Source organism: Oryctolagus cuniculus, chromosome 1, assembly GCF_051225735.1.
Source record: "Oryctolagus cuniculus isolate XC-2025 breed Fujian yellow rabbit chromosome 1, ASM5122573v1, whole genome shotgun sequence".
Lineage (NCBI taxonomy): Eukaryota > Metazoa > Chordata > Mammalia > Lagomorpha > Leporidae > Oryctolagus > Oryctolagus cuniculus.
In genome coordinates this window covers 49,440,939-49,458,136 of record NC_142867.1, presented here as the reverse complement: position 1 = coordinate 49,458,136, position 17,198 = coordinate 49,440,939, and the positions used below count along the sequence as shown (strand labels likewise).

The 17,198-nt window shown below is 49.8% G+C and overlaps 1 protein-coding gene across 12 annotated transcripts in view; it reads right to left on the bottom strand.

The window, feature by feature from the left end:
* Positions 1 to 17,198, bottom strand: part of PLEKHA7 (pleckstrin homology domain containing A7) — a 222,922-nt gene that overhangs the window by 79,093 nt on the left and 126,631 nt on the right. For 11 of the 12 annotated variants that reach the window (XM_070072882.2, XM_089328143.1, XM_051833953.3 and 8 more), the window contains one exon: positions 4,713 to 4,796. In XM_070072882.2, the coding sequence (XP_069928983.2) occupies positions 4,713 to 4,796 (84 nt within the window). Of the gene's footprint in view, positions 1 to 4,712; positions 4,797 to 15,479; positions 15,687 to 17,198 lie in introns of those variants that run through there. The other variant, XM_051833961.3, reaches the window with a different exon arrangement.

The following is a 17,198-nucleotide window of genomic DNA, read 5'->3' as shown; positions in this document are numbered from 1 at the left end:
TAGATGTCTATTCAGTTGGCACATTGTCTGAATATGGACAATGAAGACTTGCCCCTGAGGATCGCTGAGAGATGCAGTATAGTACAAGGTATTTAGAATCATAATATCTAGGGGCCACCGCCTGCAGTTCGGCATCCCATATGGGTATCTGTTTGAGTCCCGGCTGCTCCACTTCTCATCCAGCTCTCTGCTATGGCCTGCGAAAGCAGTAGAAGATAGTCCCAAGTCCTTTGGCCCCTTCACCCACATGGGAGATCTGAAGAAGCTCCTGGCTTTGGATTGGTGCAGCTCCAGCTGCTGCAGCCAACTGGAGTGTGAACCAGCAGATGGGAGACCTCTCTTCCTCTGCCTTTGCCTCGATGTAAACTCTACCTTTCAAATAAATAAACCTTAAAAAAAAATCCTGTCACTTACTAGCTGTGTGATCTTTGGCAAGACTCTTAATCTCTCTGTTCTTCAGGATCCATAATAATAATGGCATCTTTCCCACATAGCATTGTTTTGAAAAGCAAATTTATATATATTTACATGAGTATTATCACTTAGAAAAGTATCTGGTAATAGTAAAGTTTCTAAGTATCATCTATAAAAATGATTATCATTAAGGGGAAAAGTCAAGTCTTCCTCTAGGAGGTAGATCACTATATTAAAGATGACCTTCTAGATTCTAATAAATAGGTGCTGAAAAGTAGAAAATTATGGATGAAGCTGAAATTTGCCTGCCCCTATTCATTCATTGAGCTCACACTGCCTTTGATACACACACCCACTTCCAAGCTTGCCAGGGCTCCTTGAATTCTTTTACTGCATCCTCCTTCACCTGCTACCCTTCATTCTCCCCTTGCTGGGTCATAGAACGGTGTGACAGCCTCTCTCTACAACATCGCCCCCTGCACACTGCCCCCAGTTAGTGCAATTGCTCAGCACCCTCTTAGAATCTATCCCAGAGACACTTCCACATGTCTATTGGCTGGGTGTGCAGGGCTGTCCTGGGTGGGTACAAGACTGCAGGAATCACCGGCCATGCTTCCCTCCTTGGGGGCTTTCCAAACAGAGCCAGGGAGCACTCCAGGAAAAGCAAGATGAGAACAGCAGCACAGGCACCCAACAAAAGCAGCTGGCTCGTGACCGGCTCCGTCTGGACGGTGGGTTACAGGGTACCCTTAGTGCTGTCCAACAGATATTTCTGATTCTCTTCCCAGGCACTTCGCTGCTTCCCTTGAAGGCAGAGGTTCTGCGACTCGCCTGAGCCAGTGACATGAGAGTGGCAGAGCCAGGGCACGCTTCCCCACTTCCCTTTCCCTTGCCTTTGGAGACTGTGAAAGCCACTAAGTGAGCTTCCCTGGATCACAAGACCCCTCAGAGGCCCTGCAGTGACCCCGGGTGTCTAAGTCACCCACATGTTGCTTCGCCTCGGCCCTTGCTGGTGGAGTCTGTGCTGCTGACAGTCGGAACACTTGGTGCCCACGCCATCCCAGTTGTCGCCTTCTTTGTCTTTTCTGCACTCTGACCTGTAAGAAGGCAGACTGTCTTCGGGTGGGCGAGCTCGGGCCAGCCCTACCTGCTACCAGTGTTCACACTAGCAATGCTCTAAGAGAAGTCGCCATGGAGATGGGCTTAACATTTTTAACATTTTCTTCCCACAGAAGACAGAACCCGAGATTCTTTGATGAAAATCCACCTAAGATCGTCACTGGAGCCCAGAGAATGATGGGTGTCTTAAAGCCACAGAAGGGTGAAGAGAGGGAGCTGGGAGTCATTCGGGGGGGATGGGAACAGCAAATTGTCTCAATCAGTGGGCCTCAAACTTGCGCCTGCATCAGGACCCCCAGTAGGCTTGTTAAAACACAATTACAGGGCTCCACTCCAAGCCTTTGACTCTGCAGCTCAAGTGTGCCTTCGTCACAAGTGCCCAGCTAATGCTGGTTTGGAGACCCCACTTGGAGGAGCACTGCTCTGAGAACCCGGGGGTCGAGGTGCTGGCAAAAGGACCCAGTGCAATTCTCCAGGGCTTGAACTTAACAGACTCTCTTTGGAGAGGGGAAAAAAAAAAAAAAAAAAAAGCCAGCTTCCCCTTTGCCACCCAAGACATCCTTGTGAGAGCCGCTGTGTGCGGATACCAGCGGTCATCTGAGGCTCTCCTCCTTATCCATCACACACAACCCAAGCTCCCCGAAGGGAACAAAACAGGAACTTCATTCACTCACAAGCTTTCAAGAACTGCTGCCTCACCCACCCTCAGGAGCTCCCCAGGAGATGAATCTGGGTGCATTCCAGGAGGAAGCAATTCAGATAACTGCCTGCAGCCTCCCTCTCCAAGCTTAATCTTCACGTCTCCCTTGCAGACCTCCGGACATCAGTCTTCATGCCCTCTCACCCCACCAAGGCCAGTCACTCTGCCCTGGTGTGAATCACACACACGTGTGCGTGTGCACCCTTATCTTCCCTTATCTAAATCTCTCTTCCACCAGTTTAGGGCCAGACACTTCAAGAGAGCCTTCTCTCTTTCATCCCCCTCGCAGTCAATGAATCTCCCAGTCCTATCCATTTCAGTTCCCTAACAGTCTCCAGAATCCACCCTAAGCCCTTCACTGTTCACTCCAGCTCAAGGGGTGTGGACCCCCCATGCTTTAACCCATCGTCCCCTCCAGGTTCTTGCCCAGCTTATTCAGCCTGGCTGGACAGGTCACAGTTGAAACCCTAAGCTTTCCCAGGATGGGGAGGCTGTCCCTGGGCCCACACCAGGTGAGAGTCCTTTTGTCATCAGCTTTCACTGAGCGCTAGGTGTCGTCCGTCAAGAACGCTCAGCATGTTTGTGACCTCTTCTTTACTTCCCCGGCTCCTCTGTACGCTCCTCACTCACAGGATCATATTTACCTTGTTTGCTCCTGTACCTGCAGAGTCCTGGGCACCAGCTATTTAATGAGTAAGCACAGGAATCATTGCATAGGCTAATAAGCATCTTCCCTTCCTCTTGATGCCCAAGGCACACTCTGTGGAATGTCTGACCACCCAGTGCCACCCACCACCCTGAGACAAGCCAGCACCTTCATGGCATCCTAGAGGGAAACAGTGACCCTTGAAAAGAAGAAACATCTTTTCCTTGGCAAGTGAATGGAATTGAGATATATTTTGTGAGTGTAAACAAAGTTTTTGGTGATGAGGAACCTGTATTTTTCTAGCAGCTCTTACTGAAGTTGGTAACTTCCCAAGCTAAAGGTCAGATGACTCCAAGGACCTTTGCAAGGACAGGCGCCCATGTCTCAAAGGGGATGGAACTCAATGACCTCCCAAGAGCTCTGACCTTCAGGGTGATAAAAACAAACTCATTTTGAGCTGGAATTTGGAGAATCCACATTCCGGCTCACAGCCCTTCTGTTTCAATCTAGGAGGCAAGACAATCATGGAAGTCAGACCCTCAACCCCAGAGTCTGGCTGTCGTATCCCAGGGACAATCAGCCTCAGAATAATGTAGCAGCAGCCTCTGACTAGGGCAGGTTTGGACTTGACCAAAAAGAACACAACACAAAGGCAGCACAGACCTCAAAGCTCAGCCACCCAGGGATGACGTCCTGGCTCTCTGTTTTTAGCCATGTGACTTTGGCCAAGTGACCTCAAGCCAGTTTCTCCATCTTGAACATGACGCTGCTGATGTACCACTAAAGATCACTGTATTAAGTGGGACACCCGTGCAAAGCCTCTGGGGCAGAGTAAGGATACAAGGAATGTCAGTATTACCGCTATAGATATCTAGTTTTTAAAGTGCTCCACAATAATGATTCAAAGCTGAAAATACTATAGAGATGAAATGATGTTTGGAATTTGCTTCAAAATTACCCAAGGGGTGAGGAGGAGGGTATAAGTGCAATAAAATTAACCATGTTCTGGAAATTGTTGAAGATGGGCAGTGATGAGTACTTTGGATTTATTACTGTATGTCACTACTTTTACAAGGATGGAGGGAGGGAAAAGCTGTAAAATATAAATGTGGATAATTTAAGATCACATTTGGTCCAAGTGACTAACAGAGGGAAAATGATTTGAAGGAAATGTAAAGCTAACATCCCTTTACTTCTCAAATACAAAGATTTTATTCAAACTGAACCGACCCGGTTGATCACAGCCACGTGCTCACGACCTGGCCTTCATTTCCGGGGGCCGCTTGCACGCTGCCTGGGCTGCACATGTATTATTTTTCAGTAGAAAAGCCCTGGCTGGCAGCAACCACTGCAGAGCACCCCAGATGCCCTGCAGACACTGGGCTGCAGAGCTGGCAAGTCTCCAGGTCCAGAAAAGAGGCAAAAGAAGTCTAAGCGTTTAGGGACGGGGTTATCACACCTGCCTCCTTTCTCCTGAGCCCCGGCTTTGGGTTCATGTGAGCCCCTCCCAGAGAGGCTGCACCTGGGCTGTTTTCACATCAGATGAGCGGGTCCCCTCAGAGTGTGGCTGTGTGCTAGATGATGCTTTAGGAAACAGGGTTAGTTTAGGGGCAAGAGACTTTCAAGAGGCTGTGAGAATACCAACCAGAGTACACGCCTGTATCATCTCTCCTCTTGCACATCTTCCCACTGAGAGAGGCCTGCTCTTGCACTTCCCTTTGAATCAACCAACCCACAGAAAGCCCCTCTGTCTGATGGGGCAAACAGTCCAACAAGCTTTACTGTAAGTTCCCCAGGCACACCTGCATAAGGAGAAGGCATGAAAACACTTACTCTTCTTGAAGAATGAATTCACTATTTTCTGGAGAAAACTGCCCGGTCACAGGATGCCTGAATGCCGTGGTCTGCTGGTTATGGCTGAAAAGAGAGCAATATGAGAAGTCTCGTGAGTGGAGTGGATTACACACACACACACACACCCTCCCCAGCCACAAGTCAGTGGTGCCTGGGACCCCTGGGCACCCAAGAGTGTCATGGGATGAGAAGACGGGGGCCTTTCCTCAGGGAAGTGCATCACTTTTCAGAGCCCAGCTTCGCAGGAAAACCAGGCTCTCCAGCTCGGGTGCCAGAGCCCACCTCAAAGGTGGGAATTACCCCTGTAACGAAGCCCTGGCCCCAGGAGCAGGCTGTATCTCAGAGAGACATATCATGAAGTTCTTACTCCATTAAACGGAGACATTGAGCAAAAGTTACCGTAAGATGAATAAGAGTGAGGGAAAGCAGAAGCCACTTGCAACGCCTCCCCCAAACCATGAACCAGGGAAAGAATTCTAAGAATTAGCCACCCACCTAGAAAATTCTATCTTCTTCAGAGTCTTCTCCCTATTACAAAATGTCTTCACTACGCTGATGGGATAGAAATGTACGGGCATGTCTCTGCAACATGACCAGCACAGTTTCAACACGGTGCAGTTTCTAAACCCGTTTGAAGTCAGGAGGGATCAGCCTCCACACCAAGCTGACAGACACAACCCAAGTGTGTAGGTGTTTTGTGTAGCGACAAAGCAGCTGAGCTCTTTAAAAAGGAGGAGGAGCTGGCTCCAGAGGCTGCTGTTTGCGCCACAAATAAACAGAACAAACCACTTTTTTTTTTCCATATTATTTAAAAGGGAGAGAGACAGACAGACAGACAGACAGTATTCCCATCTACTGGTTCACTCTTCAAATGGCCTCTACAGCTAAGCTGGGCCAGGTTGAGCCGGGAATTTCCTGCATTGACACAGAGCTGGAATCAGGAGCCAGACCCTGGTATCAAACCCAGATACTGGGACAAAGGCACCTTAACTGCCAGGCCAAACATCTGCATCCCACTCCCCCACTCCCAGCAACTTCTTTTTAAAACAGTAAAATTTATTGAAAATGTTTCCCAAACACAAAATCATAATAATTTAAGAAATTTTAGAAATAGAGAAAGAGGGGCTGGCACTGTGGCATATCAGGTAAAGCCACCACCTGCCACACCAACATTCCTAAGGGCAACAGTTCTCATCCTGGCTGCTCTACTTCCGATTGAGCTAATGCACCTGCTAATGTGCCTGGGAAAGCAGTGGAACATGGCCCAAGTGCTTGGGCCCCTGCCACCCACGTTGGGGACCCGGATGGAACTCCTGGTTCCCAGCTTTTGCCTGGCCAAGCCCCAGCCATTGCAGCCATTTGAGGTGTGAACCAGTCAATGAAAGATCGAGCTCGCTCTCTCTCGGTCCCTCTTTCTCTGAAACTCTTTCAAATAAATAAATAAATCTTTAAAAAAGAAAGAAAAAGAAAAAAAAAACACCCATGATGTTACCACCAAGGTATCTTTCTCCTTCCAAGTAGTTTTTTATTCTATTAACAAAATGTGATTTTACTGTATACACAAATATCCTACTTTTTTCAATGCTACTTAGAGAATGTCCTGCATCATTAAGACATCTACATCTGAAATAGCTGAGTAACAGTCTTATCAAATGGATGCAGATCTTTTCCATGTAACTGTTCAGAAACCGCCTCCTGGATACCTGTATGCCAGGCCCTGCTTTAGAAGCTGGAGAACACAGTGAACAAAGGAACCCTCCTCCATGGAGCTGACATTCTAGAAAGATCACTGGGTAATTTAGACATTCCCCTGCCCTCCACTCCCCCCAACACACACACACACACACACACACACACACACACACACACACTTTACAGCCAATGTGTCTTTTAGCATAAGTTGGCTCTGCAATTCAAATTATTTCCTTGGCATTAAGTTTCAGAGGTTAAGTGATCTAATCAAAGGGCCATGGTCCTTTTTAAAGACTCCTCAGACAGATGATGAAAATGCTTTTGCTGATGGTGTCAATAGGTCGTCTCCCTTCGGTGGTGTTAAGATATCAGCTCTGTCCCCAAGAGACTCCCTGGAGATTAACAGGTCTAAATCCACAGAGCAGAAGCAAAAGAAAAACTCCCTAAGGCTGAGAAAGTTTTCCTTACTCTTCTTGGGGCCCTGGTGTCTGGCATAAGCTGGGTACTGAAGTTAGAGCAGCCTAAACCTTAAAGGAGCCAAACGTGAAGCAGGCAGAGCTATCAGGCAGGCTGCTCCCTATGCACCACCCCTACCGCACTCTCCCCTTCCTAACCACAGCCAACCTCTGAATTCTCAGCTCTGGGTCCCAGGCAGCCCATGGAATCCTATGACCTCATCTGGCAGGCAGCAGCCCAGTCTTCCCAACAAAGCCAAGTTCAGGCGTAAGCATCTAAGATAAGCAGTGGCAGGCCCCTCCAACACCTGTTTCAGAATCTTGCACCACACTCAAGTGCAAGGCTCTGTTTGCAGCCAGCTTTTTCTAGAGAAGAAACTCAAAACATAAACTGTAATCTCAGGCTAACTCATTCCTACCTGGAGAGAAAAAAAAAAAAAAGAAGAAGAAAATACCCTGCTCATGATGTGTGTAACAACAAGCCACACCACCACTGCCCACCACAGCCTCCCAAGGGCTGGGCAGTCCACAAACTGTTCTCCACACACATCTGCCATTAACACTGCCCTCCATCTTATCAATGAGGAACCTGCTTCGAGAGGTTAAGGGACTTGTGCAAGATAAGCTGGTAAGAGAGAAGACTGGCACATGGATGCAGGACCTCTATTTCCAAAGGCTCTGCTCTCTGCATGACACCTGGCTGTCTCCTTCCCTTAGGAGTCTGTGAGGCTGGCAGCTTCTTGGCCATGATCAGAAAGCCCTAAAGACAAGGCATCGGAAAAGCAGACCATCCACACTGCTCCCTCTCTCTCCTTCCTCTGGTGCCCACGGCCAAAGTTGTGAGTGACAACCCTCGGGTGGCATTCAGTGGCCCCCAAATAGCCTTGATTCCTACGAGACCAGCTGGTGGTGTCTGACAGATGAGGGCAAAGAGCAGCTCTTCCATGTGCCTGCAGTCATTCTAGCAGCCAGCAATTCATGCACACTGCACAACCTTAACAGCAATCTTGGACTCCCGCCCCCAACTATGCCGACTTATAGCACAGAGTCTTAAGCAGATGCATCGCGAGCTGGAAGGTGCAGGCACTAAGCTGAATTTGACATTTTACCATCAGAAGAAAGGTCATTTCTAAAAAGTCGACAGAAATTAGCCATCAGAGCTAGAGGCAGTTCCCCAGATTCTCTTCCCTAAGATGGGTGCTGCTCTCTTTGCTCAAAACAGTTTCTGGCCACAGTATCCTCACCAGTGCCTCTTGCATTTTATACTCAAAGCTTGAAGTGTGCTCACATTCATGGATTTGATCTTCCAGCCATCTGCTGAGACAGGAAGTATAGATATTTATATCCCCGTGTTACACATAAGGAAACTGAGGCTGTGGGTTATGGAGTACTAAATTAAAACACTAAATTTAAAAATACTAAATTAAATAACTAATACTAAATTAAAAAAAAAAAGAACAATTCATATGTTGGAAAGAAATGAACCAGAGTAAATGTCTCCTGAATAAGGAGGTCTTTTTTTGCCTTTTTAAAGATTTGTTTATTAATTTGAAGGCAGAGTCACAGAGAGGGAGGGAGAGAGAGAGAAAGGGGGAGGGGGGTCTTTTATCCGCTGGTTCATTCCCTAATTGGCCACCACGGCCGGAGCTGCGCCCACCTGAAACCAGGAGCCAGGAGCTTCTTCTGGGTTTCCCACACTGGTGCAAGGTCCCAAGGACTTGGGCCATCTTGTACTGCCCTCCCAGGCCATAGCAGAGAGCTGGATCAGAAGTGAAGCAGCCAGGACTCGAACTGGCGCCCATATGGGATGCTGGCACTGCAGGTGGTGGCTTTACCCGCTACGTCACAGTGCCAGCCCCACAAGGAGGTCTTAAATGTCATCATTTTGAATCAAACACAAGGCAGAGCTTTGGATTCAGCATTCTTAGGGCCAAGGGACATGAACTGGGTCCCAGGGCTGCTCCACTCCATCTCCCCAAGTATCCAGCAGGACAGGTTATGCATCATCACCGCAGGCCACACAGGAGGAAAGGGAGGCCCAGGAAGTCGCAGATTTGCCCGCCACCACAGACACCTCCCGCGTTCTTCCTGGCTGACCTCCACCACGCCCGGGGCCCACCCTCACGGACCCCAGACTGCCTACCCAGCCCGACTTCCCAGCCCATCTGCAGATGGCTGCATAGCTGACCCTGACCCTTCAGTCCTGAAGCCCCCAGAGTCAGCCCCATTTTCTGATCCTAAAACTCACAACACAGGAGTTTCAGGCTGTCTCACCCTGTCTCAAGAAGCACTTGGCAGGCACAGACATATCCCCTGAAAGACCTGTTCTGAAACCTGAATTGCCACCTGGCTCCCTGATAGAATGGAGATGGCCCAGTCGGTGGGGAGCGCAAAAATGTTCCTCCACAGTGGGGCCCCTGCACCTCCTCAGGCCACCGAGAGGGGCATTCGGCCAATGAGGAGAAAGCACAGTGCTGTGGTCAGGCTCAGCCCCCACTCCTGCTCCTGCAAGCTGATGGAGGCCAGTCTCATGGGCCAGGGGGCGCAGGTGGAAGGGGGCGGGGAAAGGCAATCCCCGTGAAGGAGAGTCCCAGGTAGCAGTCCACATCAACAAGCGTGTCTTCACATGCCCCAGCTAGGGAGGACGCAGGTCCCAAGGACGTGTGACAGCAAACACGCAGGATTGAGGAACCAAAGAAGCAAGGACCAAGGTGAAAGAGCCCCTGTACCCACAAAGCCAGGAAATGGACCCAGTGGTACCTTGCAACATTTCTGCAAGATTCATTCCCACTCATAAAGATTTTGACTGTAATGTCAACAGTAACCACAGCTGCTTGAACAGAAAGTTTCCCATGACTCAGCACGGCAATTGTTTGGTCATGGCAAGGAAGTTCTGGAGTTACGTGAATGAGGCTGAACAGGTGAGCTCAGAGAGCCCTGGTACACCTGAGCTTCTGACAGTGCAGGCACTGGTGTGCCGAGAGAGTGACGGATCTGCTCAGTCAGCACCAGCTCCTACCTGGTCCACGCTAACAAGAGGAGGAGGGGAAACAGCCTGTAGTATAAGACAAGCAGCCTGCGGAGGGTTCTCCCAAGTACCTGCTCATTGGTGTGCTGGGCTGCAGGTGGCCCCTGAACCTGAGGGTCCTCAGAGGGGGCTCTCAGAACATCATCAAAGAGTCGCCCTGCAGGCTGAAGCCACATTCAGCACTGCCTCCGGGTTTGCTAAGGCACTGCCTATCCTAACTCCAAATCTCATTGTCTCAGGACACTGAGTGACCTAATAATGCTGCAAGAACATAAGAAATTGCTTCTGGGGCCAGCGCTGTGGCACAGCAGGTAAAGCCAACGCCTGTGGTGCTGGCACCCCAAATAGGTGCCAGTTCAAGTCCCAACTGCTCCACTTCCATTCCAACTCTCTGCTATGGCCTGGGAAAGCAGTAGGAGATGGCCCAAGTGCTTGGGCCCCTGCACCGGTGTGGGAGACCTGGAAAAAGCTCCTGTCTTTGGATCGGCCCAGCTCCAGCCAATGTGGTCATTTGGGGAGTGAACCAGTGGATGGAAGATCTCTCTCTCTCTCTCTCTCTGCCTCTGCCTCTCTGTAAAATCTACCTTTCAAATAAACAAATCTTTAAAAAAAGAAAGAAATTGCCTCTGCTCACTTAGGTTCCTCAATAAAGAGGCAGCCATCAAGAGCTGCAGAGCTTTTCCCTATTCCCTCAACATTTCCTCAACTCCTTTTGGTTTATTTACTTCGCACTTTCACAGAATTGCTCACTTAGTGTAGAGCATCACCGGTTTTAATGTGGCATTTCTAAGGAGGCCGATACCGCTTCTGAAATGGTCTTTTGAGTTTGTGCTGTTGTGAGAATGTCAAGATTTGCAACAGCCTGCTGTACATGGGCTTTCCTTGGACAGGCCCTTCTGTCTGACACTTGGGGATCAGGCCTCGGAGAGCCCATGTCTAGGCCCCAAGCTCTCTGCAAGTGGAAGCCATCAACACAGCCCTGAACAGCCTCCCCAACACCCACCCCAGCAATAAGCCAGCTCTAGGTCAGGAGGCACGGGTTTAAACCAGGGCAAGCCACCTCCCCTCTCTGGGCCTTAGTTCTTCACTTCAACTTGCAAAGTGCAGATTAAAATGTCCCTTCAAAAAACTGTTATGAGGATAAAAGGAACATACATGAAAGAGACTTGCATGATGCCTGGCATACAAAAAGTGTTCTTCTTCCAAAAAAAAAAAAAAATGGTTCACTCCCCAAATGCCTGCAATGGCCAGGGCTGGGCCAGGCAAAACAAGAAGCTGGTAACTCAATCTAGGTCTTACACATGGGTGCCAAGGATCCAAATCCCTGGGCCTTCACCCACTGTCTCCCAAGGTACACAGTAGTAAGAAGAATCGGGAGCACAGACAGGACTCAAACCCACGTCTTCTCATATGCAAAGTGGACATCCCAAACAGTATCCTAATGGTTACAACAAACACCGGCCCCAGCAGGTACTGTTTGTTGAGCCTCACTGTGCTTTGACTGTGGCAATGACTATCAGGCATCCATATATTTTTTTAAATTTATTTTTTATTTATTTTTGACAGGCAGAGTGGAGAGAGAGAGAGAGAAAGAGAGAGAGAGAGAGGTCTTCCTTTTCCGTTGGTTCACCCTCTAATGGCCGCTGCGGCTGGCGCGCCGTGGCTGGCGCGCCGCGGCCGGCACACCGCGCTGATCCGAAGCCAGGAGCCAGGTGCTTCCTCCTGGTCTCCCATGAGGGTGCAGGGCCCAAGAACTTGGGCCATCCTCCACTGCACTCCCGGGCCACAGCAGAGAGCTGGAAGAGGAGCAACCAGGACAGAATCCGGTGCCCCAACCAGGACTAGAACCCGGTGTGCTGGCGCCGCAGGCGGAGGATTAGCCTATTGAGCCACGGCGCCAGGCATCTATATTTTAACAGGCATCCAAATGGGAATGAGCCTCCTTCTCCCCAAACCCAACACTCCCCTCCAGGCTTCCCTATTTCCAATACTAGTGACTGCATCACTCTCCAAAAACCACAGAGTCATCCCCTCTTCCTTTAACTCCACTTACCAGTAATAAGTCCTATGCCTCTAGCTATAAACATGCTCTGAGTTCATCCACTTCCCTCCATCCCTACAGCTAGCATCCTACTCACCTGTAGACTAGATACAGCAACAGCTTCCCCACTGCCCATTCTGCTTCTAGCGTGACCTCTGGACCACCCAATCTCCTTCCCTGGAACCTACCAGATCTTTTCAAATACAAGTTGGGCCATGTCATGCTCCTCCAGTAAATCTTATGACATCACACAGAGAATAAAAATCAGCTTCTCACCTGGCTGACTCGACCTCTGCTTAGTTCCAGCCTCATCATGCACATTTCTTCCCCTTGCCCAGGCAGCCCCAGCCCCACTGGCCTCCTTGCTGTTCCTCCTGCTGACCTAACAATGTCCCAGAGGTCCTCTCAGCCTGGATGCTCTGTCCCCTACCTTCAGCGAGTCCTTGTCATTCAGATCTCTGCAGAATTGTCACCTCTTCCCAACAGTCACCCCATGTACATCCTCCCAAGCTATTAAGTCCTTACGTATGGATATGTTTGACTACTGTCAGTCTGACGAGCATGTGAATTCCATGAGAGCAAAAACCTGGCCTGTCTTTTCACTATTGTATCTGCCAATCATTACATATATTATCGTGCATGGTTCATAGGAGGTGTTCAGAAAAATACCTGCTGAATGAATAAGAACTGAGACCCCCAGGGTAAAAATGAGACTGTGCCTGCAAATCAGCTGGGCAACTCTACAGAAATGTGCACTTGGGTAACAAGCAGAGAAAAACCTAGTGAGCAGCTGCCACCAGAAGGCAGTCTGGTTTCCATCTTCATTTCCAGAGCAAGGAAGAGTGAGCCACTCACATGCCGCAAATGCTTCGTCTTTGGCTCTCCCCAGAATCGTGTGACAAGGTAGTCTGGAGGAATGATCCCTCCCCTGCAATGTCCCCTAACTCCCACGAAGGAGAGTTAATGCACTCAACAGAGTGCACCGAAAGAATGGACCGCAAGGCCAGCACCGTGGCTCACTAGGCTAATCTTCCGCCTGTGGCACCAGCACACAGGGTTCTAGTCTTGGTTGGGGCACTGGATTCTGTCCCGGTTGCTCCTCTTCCAGTCCAGCTCTCTGCTGTGGCCCGGGAGGGCAGTGGAGGATGGCCCAAGTGCTTAGGCCCTCCACCTGCATGGGAGACCAGGAGGAAGCACCTGGCTCCTGGATTTGGATCGACGCAGCGCGCCAGCTGTAGCAGCCATTTGGGGGGTGAACCAACAGAAGGAAGACCTTTCTCTCTGTCTCTCTCTAACTCTGCCTGTCAAAGAGAGAGAGAGAGAGAGAGAGAGAGAGAGAGAGAGAGAGAATGGACTACAAACACCCAAGAGGAAGTGACTGAGTGATTAAAAACACACAGGAGAGTGCAAACATCCCCCATGTCTCCCTTTGTGAATGGCAAGGGGATGTGGTGTGCAGCCCACAATTTGGTGACTGAGTCTACTCCATGAATTACTCTCTACATATTTCACACGTGCTAGGACTCCTCCCCACTCTCTTCCCTACCTCCAGGTAAGACCCTAAGTTCTTACAGCAGAGGAATTGGGACGGCCATGGATTTGGCACTTGAGCTCTATCTTCCTCAATAGCCTAAGCAGAGACATCCATCAATCACCTGCAGGTTGAGGCCATGCAGAACCCATCTCAGCAGCTCAAGGTATCACAGAGCCCCCAGAGAGTGTGTATGGTGGGGCCCAGGGGCTCTGGAGAAGTGTCCAACACGGGGACTGGGAGACTGATCAGTCCTGGGGAGCATTGCGAAAACCACAGCAGGGCTTTCCCCATGCCCACTCTGGCCAACTTCACACCAACCCAGGCAGCCACAGGGCAGTGTAGTTACCCAGATCTATCATCAGAGCAGCAGTCACTACGCTCCTTGCCCAAAGGTACAAAAGGGACAGAGCCTGGCACAGACAGAGCTAGGCATAAGGAAGTCACCAACTAACTGAGTAAACTAAAAGTTCCCATACCTACAAAGACAGAAGTCAGCCCATCCTTTGCAAACTCTGGACTTAGCAGACAGAAGTCTTCCAGCGCGATCCGCAAAGCTCTGTATTTCCCTTGGTTCACCAGAGCTTTCCCATCTACTCTGCAGCCAACTCATTTTGTAAAGTGTCTCCTCTGACCCAGGAGCCTGTACTGCAAACCTCTCTGTTTGCAACTTTCCATACTTGTAAGTCCTACTACTTAGGATTGCCAATCGGTGAATAGGACATTTTAATTTTGGTTTCATAGGATCTCAGTAACCCTAAAACTACTGAAGCCCACCTCCTGATAGAATCAGGCACTCAAGCCCAGAGAGCCTTTCCCTAACTTTTCCTTAAAGGAAGTGGGCAGAGAAGCCACGTAACAGGAGCTTGAATGATAGCATCGTTGCTACTGAGCAGCTCCACAGCCTGAGCAAGTACTTAACGTCTCTGGGTCTGCTTCCTCACTGTGAAATCAGCAGGTTACACTCTCCACTTAGAAAAGCCACAAGCAGCTGCATGAACTCTAGGCACATCAGAGTCCCAGACTGGATTTTTGAATCCCAGCTCTGCCACATGCTGGTGGTACACGACCTTGAATGAGTTCGTGACCTTCCTGAGTTTATCTGTAAAGAAGATAAGTCCAGCCCTGCATGAGTGAAGAATACTGATAACGTGCCCGGCCTGCAGCAGACACTTCAGCCTTCAGTGCTGCCATGGTGTTCTTTCTAGCTCTTAACTACACGCAGAGTTGTTTTCCTTCTTTCCATGAGCAAACTCCAGCATTCTGAGCCTGCTATGGGACAGAGGCTCAAGCACACACTTTCTTCCCTTGTGAATGAAGGCACAGCACCCAGGCTCCTCTTAAAGTTTCTATTTAAGGAACTTGCCTGCCAGGCAAGGGGGTTCAAGATCAACAGGCGCCTGCCTTCAGCAGCACTTGTGTCCCTTATGAGGGCCAAGCCCTATGTATAGCCCAAGAATGTCTTGCCTCCCCAGCAGCCTGAGCTAAGCCAGGGACACTCATTCCACAGAAGTTTAGAAACTTGATGGAAACACTGTCAGCCTCAGAACACCCGGGTTTATGCTTCCGTTTTAAATCTCTTAAATAAGTCAGCTTCCTCAACTGTCAAATGAGAACCCTGAGCCAAGTGTCTTAGGGACCTTCCCTCCGGCTGTAACATTTTAAGAAGCTGAGGTTCATCTCAAACTACAGCCATCCACAGAGCGACAGACAGAGATTTAACATCACTGCACACAATGGAAAACACAGGGACGGGAAGCAGAGTGGCTGTCCCTGATTGTACTTGCCAAGAGAGCAATCTCTGGGACAGCATCAGGAGGTATAGGCGATGCCACTTCTGCCCTGTTTATTCCCGATTAAACTGAGCGTTATTTATTTATTTTAGTGAACCACATGCGCTTTCCAACCATCAGAAACTCCCTCTCACTCATTACTAGGCTTTGGTGAATCATAATAAACCACAGCAAACTGAGCCCCTAGGAAACCGGTACAGACTAACCTGCTCTCTCCTTCTTGCTGGGGAAAGCTGCAGAAGCTCCACGCTCAGAATCGGCCGTGTCTTCCCCGGCCACAGCCCTCGGTTTGGATCACACAGGGAGGAAGTCGCTCGGCCTGTCTGCTGCTGTCTCTCAGGTTTGGATCTCAAGTGCCTGCCTCCCCCAAGGTGTTACAAATCCGGCCGCCACTTGCTCCTGCTCATTCATTCTGCTTCCTCTCCACCCCCTACGCAAAATCTGGCAGCAGGCAGGAACACAGCTTCAGCTCTGAGTCACTGCCCCGCCGCGGCCAGGGGCAGCACTGGCTGCTGTAAACAGGGAGGCAGGCACCTGGTGCCTCTGGAACCCAACTCTTGAGTTCTTCTTTGAGACTGTGGGGTTGCCTGCATCTCTCTAACCAGCATATAACAAACACCTCCACTTACAACTCTGGTGTCAGAATGAATCACTCACTCCATTTTGCCCTGAAACCAGCCCCAAAGCAGAGCCTATCTTTGGCAGAGAACTGAGAGCACTTGTATCCGTGTTTCACCCCAGGCAGGGCAGGAGCTGAGCAGCCACCACATCCACCTTCCCCAATACCAATCTGACTCTTTCCTCACTGCTTGGGACGGCTAAGACCCACTTTGTACCATTTTTAAAGTACTTCTTACTTACTTATTTATTTTCATTTTATTTGATAGGTAGAGAGAGAGAGGAAAAAGAAACACAGAAAGGTCTTTCATCCATTGGTTCACTACTCAAATGCTAACAGGGGCTGCTGTGTGGGTTAAACTGCCACCTGCAATGCTAGTATCCCTTATGGATGCTGGTTTGAGACCAGCTGTGCCACTTCTAATCCAGCTCCTTGCTAATGCCCCTGGGAAAGCAGCAAAAGATGACCCAAGTGCTTGGGCCCCTGCTACACACATGGGAGACTTAGAAGAAGCTCCTAACTCCTGGCTTCAGCTTGGTCCAGCCCCTGCCATTGTGGCCATTTGGGAAGTGAATCAGTGGATGGAACCAATCTCTCTCTCCCTCCCTCCTTCCCCTCCTCCCCCCTCCCTCCCTCTGTGTGTGTGTGTCTGTAACTCTGACTTTCAAATAAATAAATCTTTATTAAAAAAAAAAAAAGAGAAGAAGAAAAGAAAATGCCAGCTAACAGCCAAGGCTGGGCCGGGTTGAAGCCAGAAGCCTGAAACTCAATCTGGGTCTCCCACATGGGTGGTAGGAACCCAAGCATTTGAGCCATCATGTGTTGCCTCTCAGGGTGCACATTAACAGGAAGCTCTATTGGAAGCGGAACTGGGACTTGAACCAAGGCACTCTGATATTGGATGCAGGTGTCCCAATGGGGAAGGTAGCCACTCTGCCACAGGCCTGCCCCCTTGCTCAACACCAATTTAACCATGTAGTTATTACTCCCAAAAGACACCAGGAAGGGAAAAAGACAGAGAAAGGTTAGAAAGGGACATTAAGGGACCAGCGCCATGGCTCACTTGGTTAATCCTCCACCTGCGGCACCGGCATCCCATATGGGCGCCAGGTTCTAGTCCTCGTTGCTCCTCTTCCAGTCCAGCTGTCTGCTGTGGCCCAGGAAGGCAGTGGAGGATGGACCAAGTGCTTAGGCCCTGCACTCGCATGGGAGACCAGGAGGAAGCACCTGACTCCTGGCTTCGGATCGGCACAGCACCAGCCGTAGTGGCCATTTGGGGGGTGAACCAACGGAAGGAAGACCTTTC